The following is a 21,301-nucleotide window of genomic DNA, read 5'->3' as shown; positions in this document are numbered from 1 at the left end:
TTGAGGAAACGGGAATGCTTTCTGTGGCCCAGTACGGCTTCAGAAAAGGGATGGGCACAATAGATCAATGCCTAAACCTGCAATTATTTTTTTTATTTTTATTTTTTTTATTTCTTGTTATTGTTGCATCAGGAGTATCACAAATGTAATAAATGAGCAAACGGTAGGGCGTCAACATTCCGCCCTGGCCGTCAGTCACGCAACTTTTCTTTTAATTACTGTATGTCATACCCCTCAGTAGAAGACTTTGCTTTTAAACTAGCAATAGAGAGAAAAAATAAAAAATAAGAAACCAACAGAATTCCCTAAACAGCAGCCCACCAACCCCCCTCTCCCTCCTCCCCCCTCCTGGTCCCCTCCCTCCTCCGGTTTGGCTCACCCATCAATCTCGTACACAAGAACGGGCGTTAAAGTACTCGTATATCACTTATGAGTCCGCAAGGTGTGGGAGGTCCGGGGCATTAACGGACAGATTCCCCGTTGACCGAGGGGTTAGGCAGGGTTGTGTGCTGGCACCAACCCTGTTTTGCCTCTTTGTCAACGGGGTAATCGCCCATTTAAATGCCATTGAATACACTGACGCCCCCAAAGTGAACGGCAGCAGGCTGCCTGCAATTATGTTTGCGGATGACACCCTGCTGCTGTCCAAAACTCCTATGGGGATACAGAGGGTCCTAGACTCATTCGTGTCCTTCTGTACCGACAGGGGTTTAGAAATCAACGCAACCAAAACTAAGTTTATGGTGCTGAACCCTAGGCAAAAACTGCGGCCGAATCCGTTATTGGGAGCCTCACGGCTTGAGAGAGTTTCCACCTTTGAATATCTTGGTGTAACTCTCAATGAATCTATGACTTGGGGACCACACCAGAATAGGGCTAACCTCAAATTGGTACAGACCACAGGGGGTATTACCAGGATGATGAACGGCTCCACATACCGTCCGTTGGGGCCACTCATCCAGATTTATAAGGCACAGGCGAGGGGTGCTACTATGTATGGTGCGGAATTGTGGGGACACATACCCTGCCGCAGCTTGGCAACAACCGAGAACAATTTTATCAGGCAGATAGTCGCACTTCCGCCTAGCACCCCCCTCCTCCCCCTGAGGCTGGATCTGGGTCTACGACCTATAGTGGACGAATTAGGGTTGAGACCCATAGCCTTTTGGCGAAGGCTATGGAGCAGTGAAGAACTTCTTACCTACAGGGTAGAATTGATGGAGCTTTTATCCCACCCGAAAGCACTATCGATCCCCTGGATAAAATATATCCACAAATCCTGTATGACCCTAGGGTTCCCTGACCTTTGGTCTAATCCCGCCGATGCGTCACTAAACATCTCTAAGAGAGCTCTTGCCGCTGCTTACCATGAACAAAAATTAGTCATGGCCTTGGATAGCCAGGGTGAAGGGTCACTTACCTCGGCATTTGTGCAAAGTAAAGACTCATACAGGCTGGAGAGGGTCCTTGATGATATTTCCCCCGTGCTGGCCAGGAAGCTGTTCCTCCAATGGAGATATGGTACACTGCCCCTACGATCTTTTACCAGCTCCTGGTCAGCACCCCCTTCGACAAAACAGTGCCCGGCCTGTGCAGGTGCGGATGAAACCGATTTACACTTGGTCATGTTTTGCCCAGTATATAAGACTGCGAGGAAGTATTGGCTCCTACCTTCGATCAGAAATCTGGGTTGTAGGGAGTATCTCCCAATGTACAGAATTTTAAAAACGGACATTTCAACCCTAACTGTGTTTGCAATAACAAAATTTCTCATCAATGTGTGGCACACTCGCACCCGTATTCTGAAGACCCAAGCTCCCTCCTAATGTAAAGGTCCATAGTTTTATAGATGTAATTTTATTAGTACTCAATTTTAAGGTTTTTCATTGAATAAGTATGTATTGACTGATTGTGTATGATGATTTTACAGTGATTAGTGTATGTTTTATTGTACATCTTTGATGGCCAGTGGCCGAAATAAAGATTTGATATATATTATGAGTCCGCAACGTGCATACTATCCCGTCCAGGGTCTCCTCGACCTCATTTTACTAGTCCGCAAAGTCTCATTCTAGTCCATGGTATTGTCTCCACTTAGCCCAGACTCTCCTGAATTTTTTGGGGCAGCCCCTTGCTCTATAAGTCACTCTCTCCGCCGCCATGTACATATCTAATCCTCTCCTCCATTCCTCCATATCCGGTTTTTCGGGTCCCCCCCAGCGTCGTGCGATATCCCTTTTCGCCACTACTAAGGCCAATACTAGAAAGATGATCAAGGGGCGGGTTAGGTCCACTTCTGTGACCATACCCAGCAGTGCCAATCTAGGGACCCGTGGTAAGTCCACCCCCAGTACGTTCTCCAGTTCCAGGAACACACCCTCCCAGTATTCTTGAATTATTTCACATCCCCAGATTGTATGGAAAAAATCGCCAGTTTGCCGACGACATCTAAGGCACGCTGTGTCTGTTATCTTACCCATTTTAAAGAGTCTTACCCTGTCAAAGTAGGATCTGTGGAGTATCTTGAATTGTATGAAACAGAGTCGTGACTTAATCGCCACCTCACGGGGGTGCATGAGGGCGAGTTCCCAGTCCAGATCCTCCATGTCTCCCACGTCTGCCTCCCACTTGTCTCGTAGGGCTTGTAGGTCACCTAGCATATTGTTGGTCAGAGTTTTGTACGTTAGGGATATTGCCCCTCCCTGTATCTGTTCCTGTAGCAATCTACCCTCCAGTGGTGCATATTCTGGGATATCTGTAAGTGTAGTGTTTTGTGCTCTCCATGCGTGCTTCAGTTGAAAGTATTTGTAGTACTGGGTGGTGTGTAGGCCAAATTCAACCCTGAGCGCCTGAAAGGTTTTTAATTCCCCCCTTGCTATCACGTCTCCCACAGTGGAGATGCCTATGTCATCCCATCTTCTAAAGCCTTTCAGTTTATTAAGCTCTCCTAGCCACTTGCAGCACCACAGTGGTGTCTGTCGGGTGGTCCTCTTGTCCCAACCCATTCTTTTTGTCGCTCTATGCCATGCCGTTAACGTAATCCTGGTGGCGGGAAGGAACTGCTGACCCACCGTCTCTCCATAGAGGTAGTGTATTATAGACTTGCATGACCATTTAGATCTCTCTAGTGCATAGGTGGGGTGATCGGCTGCCGTATGTAGCCACTCGTTAATCGGGGCGAGGTTTCCGCCCAGTAGTATGCCTCTAGGTTGGGAAGCGAAATTCCCCCACTATATTGGTGTCGCTGCAGTGTGGAAAGAGCTACTCTTGGCTGTTTCCCCAGCCACAGGAAGGTGCGCAGGTCCGCATGGATTTTATTCAATGTCGCAGTCGGCAGGGGATAATACTCGTTCTGGAGTGCATAGAGAAGCTTAGGCAATAGGACCATTTTATATAGTGCGGCGCGACCCAACAGGGTGAGTGGGAGCTGTCTCCACCTGTCCATCTCTGTCGTTGCTTCTACCATTATTCGGGCTATGTTCGTAGTGAAGGAGCGTTCCTTGTCTAGTGTTATAAATGTGCCTAGATATTGGAAGCCGTCCTTAGTGTGGATAAGCAGCTCTGGTAAGCACTCCCTCCGCTCATTGCCTTGTGGGTCGTAAAGGACCGATTTGTGCCAATTGATCGTGTGTCCCGCCCTCGCCCCGAACTCGCCTAGCTCTACGAACAGTGCTGGGATTGTCCTGTCCGGATCTGTCACGAACAATAGTATGTCATCGGCATACAAAGATATCTTTTCCTGTGTTGCGTCCGAGACACCCCACATGAAGCCTCTGATATCCTGATTCTGCCTAATCCGTACCGCTAAGATTTCAATCGTAAGGGTAAACAGGAGGGGGGACAGTGGGCAGCCCTGGCGCGTACCCCTTCCAATTGGAAATTCGTGGGACAACCTTCCATTGACCCGCACTCGCGCTCTCGGGTCGGAGTACAGGAGCCGAACCCATTGCAAGTACTTGGGCCCAAACCCAAATCGTCGGAGGGTCTCCATCAGGAAAGGCCAGTGGACTGCGTCGAATGCCTTCTCCGCATCCAGGGAGAGAAACCAGTGGGGTTCACTTCTCTCGCGGACCTCCTGTAGCCAATTATGGGTACGACGGAGATTTAATGTGGTCGCCCTATCCGGAAGGAAGCCGGATTGGTCCATATGTACTAACTCCGTAATGACCTGCCTTAGCCGCCTAGCCAGGACAGTGGCCAGAATTTTCGTCTCCGTATTTAGGAGGGAAATTGGGCGGTAGGAGGAACAGTCGTCTCTGGGTTTTCCCTCTTTGTATATTGGGACAATAGTGGCCAAGGCTAAATCTGGCGGGAGACTCCCCGCCCGGTACGAGTCTGTGAATAAGGTCTTCATGTGTCGCTGCAACAAATCCGCCTGGAGTCTTCCCCGGTTTCAGCGCTGTTACAGCTTCAGATATTTCCTCTAGCGTCAGATCCGCCTCCAGGGCTGCATTGGCCTCTGCGGACAAAGTCGGCACCTCCATATCACACAGGTAGCGTATGGGCGTCCTCACTGTCACCCAGGTCCCTGGCCCTATAGAAGTCCTCATAGTAGGCCACGAAGGCTTCCGCTATGGCCCCATCCGTGTTCACCCGTCTGTTCCCTGCTAACGCGATCTGATCTACCCACCGTGTCGCTCTCTTCCTCCTGCTCAACCAAGCTAAAAGTTTGCCCGACTTGTCACCTACATCGTATAGCCGGTGTAATGTTGCCAGTGCCTGAGTGCGTGCCTCGTCCGTGACTAGTTCCCTGTATTGTCTCTGTGTGTCTAGCAATTTCCTGAGGCGCGCCTCTCCCTTCTGCTGGTGATACTCCGCTTCTAAATTCAAGATGGATACCTCTTCACTCGCTATCTGGCCTTGTCGAATCCGCCTAGCATCCCCCAGCCTACTCTGAATGCGGTCTCTCAGGACTGGTTTCATCGCCTCCCAGAGGGTAACTCCGGAGTCCACCGATCCCTCGTTTTCGGCCATGTAGACCCGTAAGTCCGCTCGCATACCCCTAAGTATTTCCGGTGTTTGGATGTCCCATGCCGCTATACCCCATTGCGTCTGTCTCTCTCCTTTCCCTCGCCCCAGCTGTACATATAGCGGGGAGTGATCGGAGATCCCTCGTGCCTTGTATTCTGCTAGATCTCCCGCCACGATCTCCTGTCTGGACACGAAAATATAATCTAACCTGGAAAAGACTTTGTGTGCCCCCGAGTAAAATGAATACGCTTCGTGCGTTGGATGGAGCCATCTCCATACATCAGTGAGGCCGATGGTAGACATTTGCCGAGCTAGGGCTGTTGTGGACCTTACTGTGTGGGGTGACCCCGACCTATCCCGTGAGGTGCACATGACATCGTTGAAGTCCCCCCCCCACTGCTTGAGTCGTGTCGGCAGTGTCCAGTAGGATAGTAGCGACTGCCTTCAGTGTGCGAGACTGTAACTTGGGTGGGGCGTATACTGATAGTATTGTGTACCTACGTCTCCTCCACATCCCCTGGACTCCCGCATATGTGCCCTGTGGGTCTAGCCAAGTGCGTGTAATTGTGAACGGCGTCGATTTTTTAATAAGGATCGCGACTCCCCTGGAGTCCGTCGTGTATCCTGCGTGTGCTAGGACAGCATATCATCCTCGCGCAATAAATGCGCACTGATTCCCTCTAAGGTGTGTTTCCTGGAGGAGGACGATGTCAGGTGCCAGTCGTTTGAGGTACGCACTAACTAAACCTCTCTTAATTTTTGACCCCAGGCCGTTTACATTCCATGTTAGCACCGTGACCCCTGTATCACCCATGTGTGGGGTGTCTAATGTACTTGCCATTGTGTTGCACCTTGTCTTCCCCGGGGGGGGACCTCGAAGTAGGGATGTCACCAAGTGTGGGATGGCACGTCTCTGCTGTTCCTCAACGGATTCCCCCCTCCCCCCCACAACCCTCATAAACCTCAACAGGAGGTAATACAAGAACCAACTCCCCCCCGAACCCTCCTCCCCACCTCCCTCCCCTTCCAGTTGCATCCCAACCTGGGCCGAAGCTATCCAAGGGAGAAGGCCTGTCGCCCTCCCACACATCCCTCCCCACGTTAAACAAGAACCAGTACTGAAAACTCAAAGAACGGTAGGGGGTGTGTCAACTTGCGTGCTCCGTTGCGCCAAGCCTATCTTCCCCGATCCCTATGCAGTAATGGTCACGAATGTGAGTCCTGAGTGTTCATATTCAACCCTTGGCCTGAGGAGTCTTGTTCCAATTGCTGAATTTCTGTGACCAGCGGGTGTATTGAGTCGTCCATTGTTTCCTCTTCCTCTCCCCCGGACATGCGGTCCTCCGAGTCTTCTATGTCATCGCCTTCTGAACGGATTCCATTCCTCAGGCAGCTGAACCTCGAGCCCGGCACAGAGTCATTGCCCGGGGACGCCGATCTGCTTCCTCTCTCGTCCTCCTTGCCTCGTGTCCTGTACGGTGTCGCCGGTGCCTTCTTCTGCGTCCTCCGTGCTCCCCGCCGCTGCGGTTTCGGCACCTCCCAGAGCGGCCTTTCTCGTATCGACTTGTCCAGTGCAGCTCGACCTGCTGTCTCTCTACTATTCAGAATAGGTCGCTCTTCGAGCCACTGCCACACGTCCTCCGGGTGAGCAAAAAAGATGGATTTGTCTTTATAGATTACCCTGAGTTTGGCGGGGAAAAGGAGCATGTACGTAATGTTCAAAGACCTCAGCTTTGCCTTCACTGAGTCAAACGATCGGCGTTGCTTCAAGACCTCCTGACTGTAATCCGGAAAGATCATTATGGTGGTATTCTCCAAGCGGATCTCCCCCATTTTCCTGGCTTCCCGTAAGATCAGGTCTCTGTCCGCATAGTTCAAGAAGCGCGCTATAACTGGTCTCGGTCGTGCTCCCTCCGGAGGTTTGGCTAGAAGCGCCCTGTGTGCTCTTTCGATGATGAAGCACTGGGAGGATTGCGCTGTTGGGAAGGTATTTTTCAGCCATGCGAGGAGGAAGGCGGACATGTTCCTTCCCTCAATCCCTTCCCTAAAGCCTACAAAGCGAAGGTTGTTGCGCCTTGACCTATTTTCGGCATCGTCCACCTTCCACATCAGTTGACGGTGAGAGGCCTGTAGTTCCGCCATGTCCTTCTTGAGTGTAGTGAGCGATTCCTCATTGTCGGTCAATCTAGATTCGGTTGCCGTTACCCTTTCCGTCAGGTTTCGGAAGTCCTGCCGCAGCAGCGTCACCTCGGACCCTACCTCTCCGATTTTTGTCTCCAGGGCCGTCCGCGATGCCTGTATGTCAGTCCTGGACGCCTGGATGGCCTCCATCAACATGGCCGTGTCATTGCGCGTGTCGGGCTGCAGAGACTGCTGTTCCGCCCCAGGCCGCGTTGCCGTAAAGTTGTCCATGGGGCCCCGCCTCGTGGATCTGTGCGCCGGGTCACCCTTCCCCATGCTGATTCAGTCTGTAGGCCGGGGGGCTCCCTGTGCAGGTCTCCTTCCTCTGCGGTGCTGATGGGCCCAGCCGCGTGCAGCGAATAGCGATAAAATCACCGGGTGACCCTGTCTGCTGTGCCTCGCCAGCGGTCTCCCTGGCACTCCTCCCGCCTCAGCCCTGAGGTCCCCCAGGCGTCCCACTGTGCTCTGATGGACGTTGTCCTGTGCTGCAGGCAGGGTTTCGTGTTTCCGGATCTCACCCACGCCGCCCAGCAGACTATGTCCCAATGTGGGAGCCCGGGCCCTCACTCTCCTCGCGGGTCTCGGCCCTCAGCCACGTTGCCCTCGCCAGTGCCCGTCACTCCGGGCGTCCTTGCAGCTCGGCCGCCATGTTGGTAAAGGCGGGCGCCGTGCGTGAGCCGGTCTCTGCTCCCCGTGGTTTGTGGGGTCGGCCCCTGGTTCTTCTGCCCCAGGCTCACCTCCGCTCTGCCTCGTCGGCGTCTCTCGGTCCCACCGCGACCCAGGGAGGGCAGCAGGGGGGGCTCCGTCTTCACTGTCCGCCCCACAGACCGCCGGCCGCCATCTTGGTGCAGGCAGCCGGTCGTCCGCGGCCGCCTCGGTTCACCTCCGTCCCTCCAGCGGCGATATTCTGGTCACTCTTGGCGGCCAGGCGGGTCGCGGAGCCCCTGTCGGCTGGGTACTGTGAGGCAGGATCAGAGGTGGGGCACTAGAAGCGCCGCGGTCGCCACCATGGCCGCCGGGGATCCGCTGGGGCCGTCGTATCGTCCGGTTCTTGGTGAAAGCAGCCCCACACTGCTACTGAGGCACTTCTCCCAGGTACCAGGATGTCGTTTCTTCCATTTGGTGTCGTTTTGGGATCGCGGGGGATATGTAGTGTCGGATGAATGTGCAGCTCGGCCGGAGCTCCGGCAAGGCACGTCTAGTCGGCCATGCTGCTGGCCACGCCCCCTAAACCTGCAATTATTGATAGGTAAATATACGGTGGCAAAGAAGGGAGCATTATTTTTGGCCTTCATGGACCTGTCCTCGGCCTTTGACCGAGTAAACAGGTCAAAGTTGTGGTCTATTCTCCTAACTCTTGGCGTAGACAAAAACATCGTCTATGTTTTAGCAGACCTGCACAGGGACTTATCTGCAGCGGTGAGGTATGATCAGCAGGGTAATTGCACGGAAGATATACCCATTTCAAATGGAGTCAGGCAGGGGTGCATTCTGGCGCCCCTGCTCTTTACATTATATATTAACAACTTAGATACCACCCTAACTGCCTCCTGTAAAGATATTCTCTGTGCAGGGAAACGCTTAATTCCCGCACTTTTATATGCGGATGATGCCGCCCTCTTAGCGAGAACGGCAGTGGGACTCCAGTTATTGTTAGACTCTTTCTCGGCCTTTATGAAGTCATTAGACCTAAGTGTAAACTTTTCAAAATCACATATAATGGCCATTGGACAGAAATCCCTAAAGGTCAAAACCCTTTATTGTGAGGGACATATACTAACCAGGGTTTCGTCGTTCCCATATTTGGGAGTATTATTCGACGACCAAGGATCCTGGGGAACCCAAATTACAGCGAAAAAAACTGTTTTGACTAGAGCAACATCGGCTGTGTTGGGTTTCGCCAGGAAGCTAGGAGCCAGGCCAATGAAGGCCCTAATTCAAATATACAGAGCCAAGTGTATATCACTAGCCATGTATGGGGCCGACTTGTGGGGCAAAAAAAAACACGAAGGCCATACAGATTGCTGAAGATAGATTTTTAAAGAACCTTTTAACTGTTCCTAAAACGACAGACAATTACATTGTCCATCAGGAATGTGGAATTGGCTTTGTTGAAGATGCAATTGCCGTGGCACCCCTACAGAAATGGATAGCTACCTGGTTAAATCCTGACTTAGTGCTTAACCATAATATCCTGAAAGATTGCATGTCACTCGACTGCGGGCTGTGTATACCCTGGCTCAAATACGTTCAGAAGCTATCAGTTAAGCTGGGTCGACCAGAATTATATCACTCCCCAGAAACATTAGAGAAGGGAGACATAAAATGGTCCAAGGAAACATACCTGCGCATAGCCACCTTGGATAGAGAAGAGAGAGAGCTGGTAAAGGTGACAGTAAGGGCCCACCAGCTATGTAAAACAACACTATCCATGGAACTATATTTAGGCTATGTCACAAATAACAATCACCGTTTCTTATTGACTAGATTTAGACTCAATCAATTTCATTTCCTTCTTGGTGAACAGAAAGGTTGGAAGAAGGTAGATGATCTTGGCCCCTGCACCTGCGATAACTTTTCGGGACAAGATATCATACACTTCTTTTTTTTCTGTGTACACCTTACTGTCATTAGGAAACGTTTTATTTTTCCAATTTTAATTAACAAAGGCTTTATGCATGTGAGACCAGCCCTACTCTATTTGCAAATGTTGACAGATGTTTGGGAAATTTTTAACATTGCTAATTTTTTAACTGCAGCTGTAAGAACCCTGATGAAAATAACCTAATATTTTATCATGTATATTTTTAGCATTGTGTTAAAATGAAATTGTTTGTACTATTCTCATTTATTGTTTTTATATGTATTTATGATCTTTGATTGTGTTTTATATATTAGGGATTCACATCTGTTGATATAATCTGTTTTTGGTAGAATGCTTTTATGGTTTGCACATAAACCGAATAAAGACATTTGACTGACTGATTAGTCAATGTCCCCTGAATATGTGATTTGCGGATGTAAGTGTAGATTAATAATTGCTGTTTGGTGTGTGTGGGTGTACGATGTACTGGTGTCTCGATGGTGAGTCTGTGTTTATTTACCAACATAGTCTCTCATATTTGTCTATTAATAAACTATGTAATTTTATAGAGGACTCTGTGTCACTTCAGGATGGGAATCGGTGTGTCCTTGTTAAAATGTTAAAATGGTGCCTTGTGATATGGATTGATTGTAGAAGGCATACGTTCTTTGTTGGGGATTGAGTGATGATCATGGAATCCTGTGTGTGAATCCATGGACCATGTCAAGGTCGGCTGACCTTGGGCTGCTTTTGGTCTGCATTGCCTTAATGAGGTGTGGGTACCATCAGTGTGTCTGCTTCAATTTTTGATGTTGCTGTCTGAAACATTTGCATGGCAAGTTGTTGATGTGAGTTAGTTTGTGGTGTTTAGTTATTTTGGAATGCATCTGGTTAGCTTAGAGTTGTAGTTGCAGGTGATGTGATCATTGTGTGACAGGATGTGTGAATATTTTTTTTTAAAGTTCAGAAATGTATTTATTCGGAAATAAGCAAGTCTCAATATAACAGGGAAAATAACAGTATAATATCACGTGAAGTATCCCTTGAATGGAAAGAAACAAAGGATATGTTCATAGTCATAATTAGTTCATCTAGGCATAGAAACGAGATCACAGTATGAATAATAAAATTACATAATATACAACTGTAATACATGTAAAAAAGCATAGAGCATATAAAACAAGAAATCAAGGAGGTTTGGGAACTTCTTGTTGTATAGGTGTTTGAGAAGAAGAACGCCTAGTACTAGCTTCAATGAATGTGGTAACAGGTAGCCACAGACGAAGACGTTTAATGGCCATGGTAGGATGTGTGAATATTAGTTTTGTAAATGTTAGTGGGTTCCTTTAGTGTTCTAAGAGAGGCCTTGAGGTTATATCTATTTAGTGAGAGTGTGCACCATGACATTACAAAACAAAAATATATCAAATATGAGAACTAGGAAAGTATTCTATTGCAGAGATGTTACAAAATCCATGTTCCTGAATGTTCCGTTTCAGAGATAACGTGCAAATTGTTGCAGATCGGGCTTGTTCATGCAGATGTTTTGGTGTTGTCTTACAGTGGAACCAAGGCCCAGTGATCCAGAGAACCATCTCCCTCTCTCGCTGGTCCTGTCTGTGGTGACCTCTGCCCTTGTAGCCGCCCTCATTCTGGCCTTCTCTGGGATTATGATAGGTGAGTTGGTGATAGAGCTGGTGGTGTATTTATCATTGATCTGGTCACTATTAAAGCAGAATTAAAGACCAATCCAAAAGAAGTTTGGGTTTGGTACTTAATTGCTGAGTATGTCACTGATTTACATTTTCATACTGCTCTTGAATGAGGGCAGATGATCTCCTATTTAGCTATAGCTACTAAAGTATGGCTTCCTCTTGTCTGAAGATGGTTAAGACGAAGACCGTTGGTGGTTCACAACAGTTCATTCAGAATGAATTAAAAGACTCAAAATGCCTGTAGGCTCTGAACTGACCCCGGTCACTCAGGTGAGTGTGAGCTAGATTGAGCAAGAAAACTTCTACAGCACATCAATACAAAGAAACCTTTCAGAGTTGCTAACATTATTAATTAAGCCAATCAGCAAATAAGGATATTCTTTGGTAACAACATTCTGGCAAGCTCAGAATTCCATGTAACCTATAGGCACTGGACATTATTTGTGCAGACTTCAGTGCTTAATTTGTCAAATATTAAGTGCTGGTGCCCAAACTGTTTGCTCAGTAGCTGCCGCGGTGCTGCAGGAGGTCGTGGTGCCGAATACCAAGGCTGTGTCATCTCAGACTCCTCTCATGCATCTTATTCCATGAGGAGACACTCCCTGCCCCTCAAACCCACTCCTGCACATTCTTTTTTGTTCCTACTTTCTCTCCCAGTCACCAGCAGTTTTGCCGTCTTTCCCTTCATCCTTCTCCCCCTTTTGTGTTTTTCTGTCTCTTGCTCTGGGTCAAAGTCTGATGGGGAAAAATAAGTGCTGATGCCCAGAAATAAGTGCCTGTGGGCTCCAGCGGAAACCAAATTAAGCACAGGTCAGATTTCGACCTGTGCGCTCAGACAATTGATGGTAAAAACTTAGATTTAAAAACATTCTGTATTAAGAGTCCCAGACCCTTTCAGTCAACGCATTCTTTTTCCCTTCTCTTTTACACATTGGCTCTAGCTTTAATCTTGCAATTATTCCTATTTGTCTCTCCCAGGCATTTTTAAAGCATTTACCACTTTTTACGTTGTCATCTCTTCTCTGCTGGAAAGTTTCTCCAAACATTCAGTAAACATTTAACAAAACCATCATCTTTTTAGTTTAATCTAAGCCATCATGCATCTTCTCCTGTGTTTATTTCTTTAAGGAATGGGACTGCAAACTCAGAGGCAGATTTACAAGAACTGACGCTTCGCTGCATATTAGCAGAGATGCATCAGTTCAAGTGCGTCACGCAAATAAAACCCTTGTGCCACCATGGATACGTCGCATTTACAAGGCGGGGGACCGTGGCACATGAATGACAGATGCGTTACTCATCTGTTGGGGTACCGGTAACTCATTGATGGGGTCGTGTTGGAAGCACAACACGACTCCAGTAATGCTCAGGAATGCCTATTCCTAATGTGCTGCGTGACTCCTTAGGCGTAAGGATTTAACACAGTGGCGTTGTAGAAGTGACGCAGTGAAATCTTGTAGATTTCACGGTGTCACTTTTACGAGGCTTTCATGCGTCGGAACACCCACCCTGCATACATTATACCTGACACAGGTATAAAGTGACGCAGGGTTTAACAACGTGGTGCATTGTTCACGCCGCCGCTGCGTCACAAAAGTGACCAAACAGTGGCATGAAAGTGCCGCAAGGGTCTTGTATATCTGCCCCTCAGATTTTATTTTAAGGTGGTCTTCGCTGAAAGAGACCACAAACATTGTACATCCCCCAGTGATGACCCACTGCAAAAAGGTTTATTGCCTCTTGAATACTGGTGACATGAGATTACTAATGATAACGCAAGATGGCTTCACCAAGTAGACAATGGAGCAGAGAGAAGTTCATAACACCACTACTCCCTGTTGTTTTCTTTACTGCAATGCATGACTATGCTGCATTGAAACAGAAGTGTACCAATAGCATATCACGAGGTTTAGAAATGACCTGCCTCGTGTCAAACCCATTGAATATCAATCAATCAATCAATCAATCAGTCAATTTGTAGAGTGCACTACTTACCCGCGAGGGTCTCAAGGCGATGGGGGATGCAGCTACTGTTCGAACAGCCAGGTCTTGAGGAGCCTTCTGAAGGTGAGGAGGTCTTGGGTCTGCCGCAGATTGGTAGGGAGGGTGTTCCAGGTCTTAGCGGCGAAGAAGGAGAAGGATCTGCTGCCGGAGATCGTTTGTTGGATGCGTGGGGCGGCGGCGAGGGCGAGACTGGCGGAGCAGAGCTGGCGGGCGGGGGTGTAGAAGTTGAGTCTACTGTTAAGGTAGGCTGGTCCGGTGTTGTGGAGTGCTTTGTGTGCGTGGATGAGGAGCTTGAAGGTGATCCTCTTGTTGACGGGGAGCCAGTGCAGGTCTCTTAGGTGGGGGGTGATGTGGCTGCGCCAAGGGGTGTTGAGGATCAGGCGGGCGGACGCTTTTTGGATGCGTTGCTGCCGTCGTAGGTGTTTGGCTGGGATTCCTGCGTAGAGTGCGTTGCCGTAGTCCAGCCTGCTGCTGATGAGGGCTTGGGTCACTGTTCTTCTGGTTTCGGTCGGGATCCATTTGTAGATCTTCGAAGCATGCAGAGGGTGTTGTGGCAGGAGGAGGAGATGAAGTTGACCTGCTGCGACAGGGAGAGGGAGGAGTCGAGGATGAATCCTAGGTTGCATGCATGGTCCGTGGGTGTCGGTGTTGTTCCCAGTGTGGTCGGCCACCAGGAGTCGTCCCAGGCAGAGGGGGTGGGGCTGAGGATGAGGACCTCCGTATTGTCCGAGTTCAGTTTTAGGCAGCTGCTCCTCATCCACTCAGCGACGGTCTTCATTCCCTCGTGGAGGTTGGTTTTGGCGGTGTGCGGGTCCTTGGTGAGGGAGAGGATGAGCTGGGTGTCGTTGGCGTAGGAGATGATGTTCAGGTTGTGCTGGCGGGCCACTTGTGCGAGGGGAGCCATGTAGATGTTGAACAGGGTCGGGCTGAGGGATGAGCCCTGGGGTATGCCGCAGATGATGTCGGTGGCTTCGGATCGGAAGGGTGGGAGGCGGACTCTCTGGGTTCTGCCGGAGAGGAAGGATGTGGTCCAGTCCAGGGCCTTCTCCTGGACTCCGGCTTCGTGGAGGCGTGTTCTTAGTGTGCGGTGGCAGACCGTGTCAAAAGCGGCTGACAGGTCCAGGAGGATGAGGCCTGAAGTTTCGCCGTTGTCTAGACTTTAAGACCTCTCGCAGTAGCATGTGCTTCAAGATTATCTATCCATCGAGACGTCAGATAGTAGTAGGTGCTTCAAGATTATCCATCTCCACATTTCTTCTGCAATTTTTGTACATGGGCATTGGTTGAACTAATGCAACACAGCTTCACCTAAAATTCCACATGACAGTACCTAGATCAACCTCCATCTGAAAAATAAAGTTGAGAACAACACGAATGCCCTATTAACCAATTAGTGTTTACATACTCTCTCAGTTAACTGAGATGCATCCCTTCATGCACCATGAGAGCATCTCTTAGACTTCTGAAAGAATTCCATATGTTACACAGTGAAAGTTACCACAATGACCTTTCGATCCACGCATTCATTTGCATTGCTTAAACAATATTTACTTTCCTCCACGTGCAAAGCTTAGTGAAACTACCATGTACTGATTTGACAAGTCTATTTTACATAGTGTGCTGTTCATGATAGTGAAGTTGTCAACTGTCACAACTTAGGGGGAGTGAGCCATCTGGGAGGGGATAGGAATAGATGACTTCAAAAATGACTGCCACACAACTCAATTTAAAATGAAGATCCCATATAGGGGTTCCCAGGAACTTGCAGCTATCCTTCACTAGATGCTATAAACATAACATCACCCTCTGGCAGTGATAGACTGCTGCTAGAGGCCTCTAAGCTCTGGGAGTTAAAAGCTACCGTCCAACTGAGCCAGGCTCGGACCGTAATCTCCTTCTAGATTCCACCCAACACGGCTTCAGATCAAGACATTCCACTAAGTCTGCCGTGATAATAGCTACAGAAGAAATCAGAAAACTGATGGATGGGGAAGAGCCGTCCTCATCTTGCTTGACCTATCAGCAGCATTTGATACCGTTAACCATGCTGTATTACTGCAGCGGCTGAAGGCAGTAGGTATGAGAGAGACGGCTCTAACCCTACTATCTTCCTTCTTGGCATCCAGGGAACAGCTGGTTTACTGAGATGGTCTTAAGTCGGCAAACTTGTGCCTCCCATGCGGAGTTCCACAGGGGTCAGCGTTGTCACCTATGCTTTTCAACATATATGTCACCCCTCTGGCCAGACTAATTAAACAGCACGGCCTGACCGTAGTCTCATACACTGACAAAACCCAGATAGTGGTATCGGTTATGCTGAGGGTGGACATTACAGCCGTCCGCTTTCGTAACTGTCTTAATCCTATTATAGTCTGGATGAACTCAAACGTTCTCAAACTCAACACCGAAAAGACCGAGGTTATTGAGTTTGTGAAGGGTTCCTCATTATCGAGCCAACTATGGTGGCCCTCTGAGGCTGGGAACTGTCCAGTTCCGGTGACTAAGGCCAGGAACCTTGGATTTATGTTCGACGACAAACTAAAGTTTGGAAAACAAATGAATCAATTAACCACTACCTGCTTCTTCACTCTGAAAGTCCTGCGTAAAATCCTGCTGTTTATTCCACTAACTCTTAGAAAAATGGTAATTGGAGCCCTTGTCCTGTCTAGAATCGACTATGAGAACGCATTATACCTAGGAATAGACAAAGGCCAGACTGCTAAACTGCAGTCCTTGCAGAATGCGGCAGCTCGTGTGCTGCTTGATCTCCCCAAACACCACCCTACGTCTGCTAGTATCAGACAGCTTCTTTGGCTCCCAGTTCCTCGGCGAGTAAAATTTAAAGCCCCCTGCCTTGTGCACAATACACTATATGGAGGAGGTGCCATGGACATCCAAAATCTATTTTCCTAGTACTCGCCTCTACGGAGTCTGAGGTCAGCCAATACAGTGTTGCTACTGGTCTCTAGGATAAAGAAAGTTAGATGGGGTGGCAAGAGCTTTTGCCACCAAGCAGCCAAGCTGTGGAACTCCCTCCCAACTCCGATTAGATTACAATCCAATAGGTTTAGCTTTTGGAAACAGGTCAAGACCTGGCTTTTCCCTTAAACGCTTAGATTAGTGAGTCTGTGCATCAGTACCAATTCACCTCAGCGCCAAGACGCCTCGGCAATCGAGCACTTTATAAGTAAACCAGTCAGTCAGTTAGGCCTTCAGCAGGGGTTGTCCTCTGTAACAACTAATATACAAGCCCATTGATTGTGCAAATGATCCCGTTGATAGAGGCCCTGGGTCTTTACAGTACAGTTCTCAACAATTTCCATGCACCAAAAACAGGTGAAGGGAGCTTTATAGAAAAATAGTTATTTAAAAACGTACTTTTTACTGATGTGCTGTCAGAGTAAAGTGCCAAAACCTGAATAAACTAATTAAAGTCGTTTCTTAAGAATAGAAGAATGCTTAATGCCACTCGGCTAGTCAATTTTTCACAGGTACAGATCCTTGAACACATCACATGTGTTAAATCAGTCGTGTTAGGTCAAAACTCTTTAGTGAGAGTACTTGAAAAGCTCTCTCCAGCCTTGAACTGCGGTGATTACAGTCTCGCCACCTGTCATCTGAGTCGTGCAGAACAAATGCTAAGATTTATATTTGATTCCCTTCACTGAAAACGCTGCCAGTGCTTTTAAAGAATGAATAAAGCATTCGTGTTAGTGTGATAACTCTACTGCTCTTACTGTAAAGCTTAAATCGAAAAGCCTGATGTTTTCTAGCAAATATCTATTTGTTGCCATTTAGGCTAGCTTTATACACTCTTACACAACAGAAAAGAGAAAAGAGAAGTTGATCCTTTTGTATTCTTCCGTGCACTATCCCATTTCTAGTTGGCTAAAGTACCCTTGTCTGACATTTGTTTTTGCTCTTTGGGAAAATTGCCTTCCTGTTCTTTCAGATCCATGACACCTAATCTACAAGCCCATTGACTGTGAAAATTACCCCATTGAGAGAGGCCCTGGATCTTTACAGGACTATTCTCCAGCTTTTCCATGCACCATAAACAAGTGAAGGGAGCTTTAGAAGAAAAAAGTTATTTAAAAACTTGCTTTCTACTGATGTGCTGTCAGAGTAAAGTGCCAAAACTTGAATAAACCAATTAAAGTAGTTTCTTAAGAATAGAAGAATGCTTAATGGTGGGGACATCATTATGCTGTCAGTGGCTTGTGCATCGATCGACAATTGATTGATATTCGCTCTTCATGTCTTTTATCAGCCTGGCTACTCCTCAGAAAGCCTGCATGAAGTTCAATGTGATAGAGCTGACCCTACACCAAGTGGTGAGATGTCATCGCTTATGTGTTGTGGGATCTTTCATTATTAAAAGTCTGAACAATGTTAGAATTTCCCACAACATGGAGCATTTCAAACCTGCCTTCAAAGTTCTCCAGTTCATATCAGTCTGTAACACGGCCAGTGGCGGCTCCTCCACTATGGTGGAGGAGCGTCGCCTCTCCTGCCAGCAGCCTAAACACATGAAAAATAGAACGATAACAAAACGCGTTGATTATCGTTTTATTTTTCCTCCCTGGGCTGAGTCTTTGGGGGCCGGACCATCGGGGTAACATTGATGAGTGAGAGTGGTGAGCACTGTTGTCAGTGCTCATGTGGGTTTGGGCAGCCATATCAAGACGTCAAAACCGACATGCGCACTGAAGCTGTCTCCAACTCAAGCTGCGATGCCGGGTTGGAGAAAGTTTTCTCAGACTCAAGTCCTTTACATAGTAGTTTGTTTACATTTGTAGTGCCTTGCCAAACAAATCAAAGCAATTTTTAAGAGTCATTTGACAGGTAGGTGATGCAAAGGCTTTCCATTCCCTCTCTACTTTTTTATAGGTCCTGATGTTATTTCCTGCCAGGGTGAGAACCCACCGCTAGCAGAACAATGAACAGCAAGAGCTGTGACTGAAGGGGAAATGAAAGCTTTCGGGGTAAACTGGGCATATTAATAAGGCAAATGTTCTAAAGGACTTACAGCCTATCATAGTGTGCTAGAATGGCCATTAAAGTTCCACTCCAATGTTATTGAGCCTCACCTGCAGCACTGGGGTAGGCCTTTAGTTGCTGGTATAACCTGTTACAGTTGGCTGTAAGGTTATATTACACTAGGACTTGAACAGTCACTGATTATCATTAGTCCTGTGTAAGCTTTTCTGCTGAGTTCAAGAACATCTTTTGGGAATTGTAAGGAATCGCATTATAGCAATAATGAATGTGTTGGTCTCTGTTAGTGATTACTGGCCAGTTTGGCTACTCAGTAAGTAAAACTATAAATGTTATGATATTTTAGGTGTAAATTGGCATATAATCCCCTTGATTTGACCACATGAAACTTTAGAATCAATAACTTTTTATAACTTTCAATAACTTTTTACCACTGCATTCTTTGGTAGCCACCATTGCTATCTTCGAAACATCTTTGTTGGTGGAAATCATTTTGTGAGATACAGAATCAATCTCTTCGCATGAAGCCTTTTGGACTTCATAGAAACTGATCTGAGTGGAAATGTTAGCCCGTTTGGCTTTAATCTTTCTCGTCGCTGTGATTCAGTTTTCATTCCACTTAGGTCTTCATAGCAGGTAGCAATCTTCCTTTCTGTGGACACTTCATGAAGCTGGTGTAAGCCTTTACATTCTCCACTATGCTAATTCACCATGGTTAACAATATACCAAAGTGTTTATTGCAGGTCACACGGTAATTTCCCACTTGCGAGCTACCAACAACACAGGTAACAGTAACTGTTGAATGCAGGAATCCAACCTGATTACAAGATTTGTAAGCGGAAATTGGTAACCCCTGTGAACATCTCTGTGACACCATTCATATTCCTGCAGTGTGTACCCTTAGAAATATGAATAGAAACATTGCTTATGTGAGGGTTTCCCCATAAAAATCATAATCACGATTTAGGTGGAAATATAATCAATTCATAATGTGAAATTAAAGTCAGAAAATAAATCAAGAATCTCTGGAAAATTGGGGAATGAACAATTCTTCTGGCATCTTCCAAAACTAGTTAAAGTCCAGCGTTTTTAGGTTTTAACACGCAACACTGTACATGAATCAATTTATAGTGCACTGACAAGGGAAGTAGAAAATTCCATGATGAGAGCAGAGTGGGCATCCAGTAAAAGGATTTGACATTTCATTTAAATCCAAGGGCCAGATGTAGTTCGGCAAATACCGGTCGGTAACGGCCGATTTCGGCCGTTACCGACCGGTATTTGCTAATGGAGATGTAGGGGCCTTAAAATATACAGAATCGGTATATTTACCAATTCGGTAAATTTACCGATTCTGTAAAATACCGAATCGGTAAATTTACCGAATCGGTAAATCCAGATGTAGGTGGCACTGAAAACAGTGCCACAGGCCATTACCGATTCTGGCCTGTAGGCCCATAGGAATCAATGGCAATTACCGAATCGGTAAATACCGATTTGGTAATTACAGAATCATACAGATTCGGTAAAAATTACCGAATTTTTACCTACATCTGATTTACCGAATCTAGAATACCGAATCGGTAAAATTCGGTATTCTAGAGTCGGTAAATCAGATTTACCTACATCTGGGCCCAAGTTCGGTGCTATGTAAATCTTGTCCTGCTCACGTGGATTACTGGTCGAATCAGCAACACCTCTACTGTTTACATCCAGATCAAGATGGCAACGTTGAAAGTCATCTTCCTCCCTTTTTGACCACCATCGACAATTTGGAGGCACCTTTTAGGGGCTTTGTTTTTATCAAAAACTCATTTAATTATTCTTCTCAACCAGTCTCAACTCTCCCCTTCTTATTTACGATGTTCTAACAAGGGAATTCGACCCAACAATCTGTTGTGAAGTTGAAGCTCAGGTTATACCAGCTGTGGGGTCCTTTGAAGACATATAGCATATGTCTCGCTCAAATATCCAGCCTAACCTGCTGCAGGGAATGAGTTGATGAGCAAAGAGCAGGTGGAGTGCAATAAGTGAGAATTGCAGGACTCTTTCCTGCATACGTGGCTCAATGGACGTTACACACTCTACTAGGGCAAGATCAAAGCTGTGATGCTCTGGGTGAAGGACAGATTGATGAGTGGACAGAAATAGAACATGAGGAGGAAGGGCATTTTTGAAACACATGAAGGTGTGAGTTAGAAAGAAGATTGACAAAGAGGACAGGAGTTAGACGAGGTAAAGGTGATTCAAAGACATTAGCGATAAGTGTGTCGGGACAAATTAATTGTACAACAGTTGGGTTCAAAGGTCACTTTGCGGGAATTATGGTTACATTAATGTAAGAATTAACCTACTCCAGATATCTGTTGTATTAGTCAAGCAGAACAAAGCTATGAAACCAAAATGTTTCCTTTGGGAGTGAACCTGCACTCTGAAGTAGCAAGTAGGCAAGTGTGTTACCAATGCATGCACTCTACGACAACACATCTGAAACTTTAAGGTGGACATAGCACACATGCCTAGGAAAGAGGAACATATACACACCGCTACAACTAGAGCGGAGTATGAAACCTAAGTATTTACTGTGGGGGCATCTGTGATATGTTTTACAACCAAACAAAACACAGAAATACAGTATAACATGTATGGAGGATTGTGACAGGGAGCTATGAAGGGAGATAGGAAACCAAAATGGAATGTGCTGTATTTACTATACACAAATAACATTAAAATAGAATCTGAGTTAGGAATATATGCTTATAAAAGTAGATACTTGGTATCATCATGGGTGTAAAGAGTTGAAGCATAACATGGCTGAGGATCAAATAAGGATAGCAGGTTACAACA

General features: G+C 46.9%; 1 protein-coding gene across 1 annotated transcript in view; it reads left to right on the top strand.

Annotated features, from left to right (window-relative positions):
- The window catches only part of ALK (ALK receptor tyrosine kinase), a 2,452,973-nt gene that overhangs the window by 2,338,603 nt on the left and 93,069 nt on the right, over nt 1-21,301 (top strand). Inside the window, exon 20 of the mRNA XM_078647129.1 lies at nt 11,300-11,413. Within this exon, the coding sequence (XP_078503255.1) occupies nt 11,300-11,413 (114 nt within the window). The remainder of the gene's footprint in view (nt 1-11,299; nt 11,414-21,301) is intronic.

Source organism: Lissotriton helveticus, chromosome 6, assembly GCF_964261635.1.
Source record: "Lissotriton helveticus chromosome 6, aLisHel1.1, whole genome shotgun sequence".
In the NCBI taxonomy this organism is placed as follows: Eukaryota; Metazoa; Chordata; class Amphibia; order Caudata; family Salamandridae; genus Lissotriton; species Lissotriton helveticus.
This window is presented reverse-complemented; position numbering and strand designations above follow the sequence as displayed.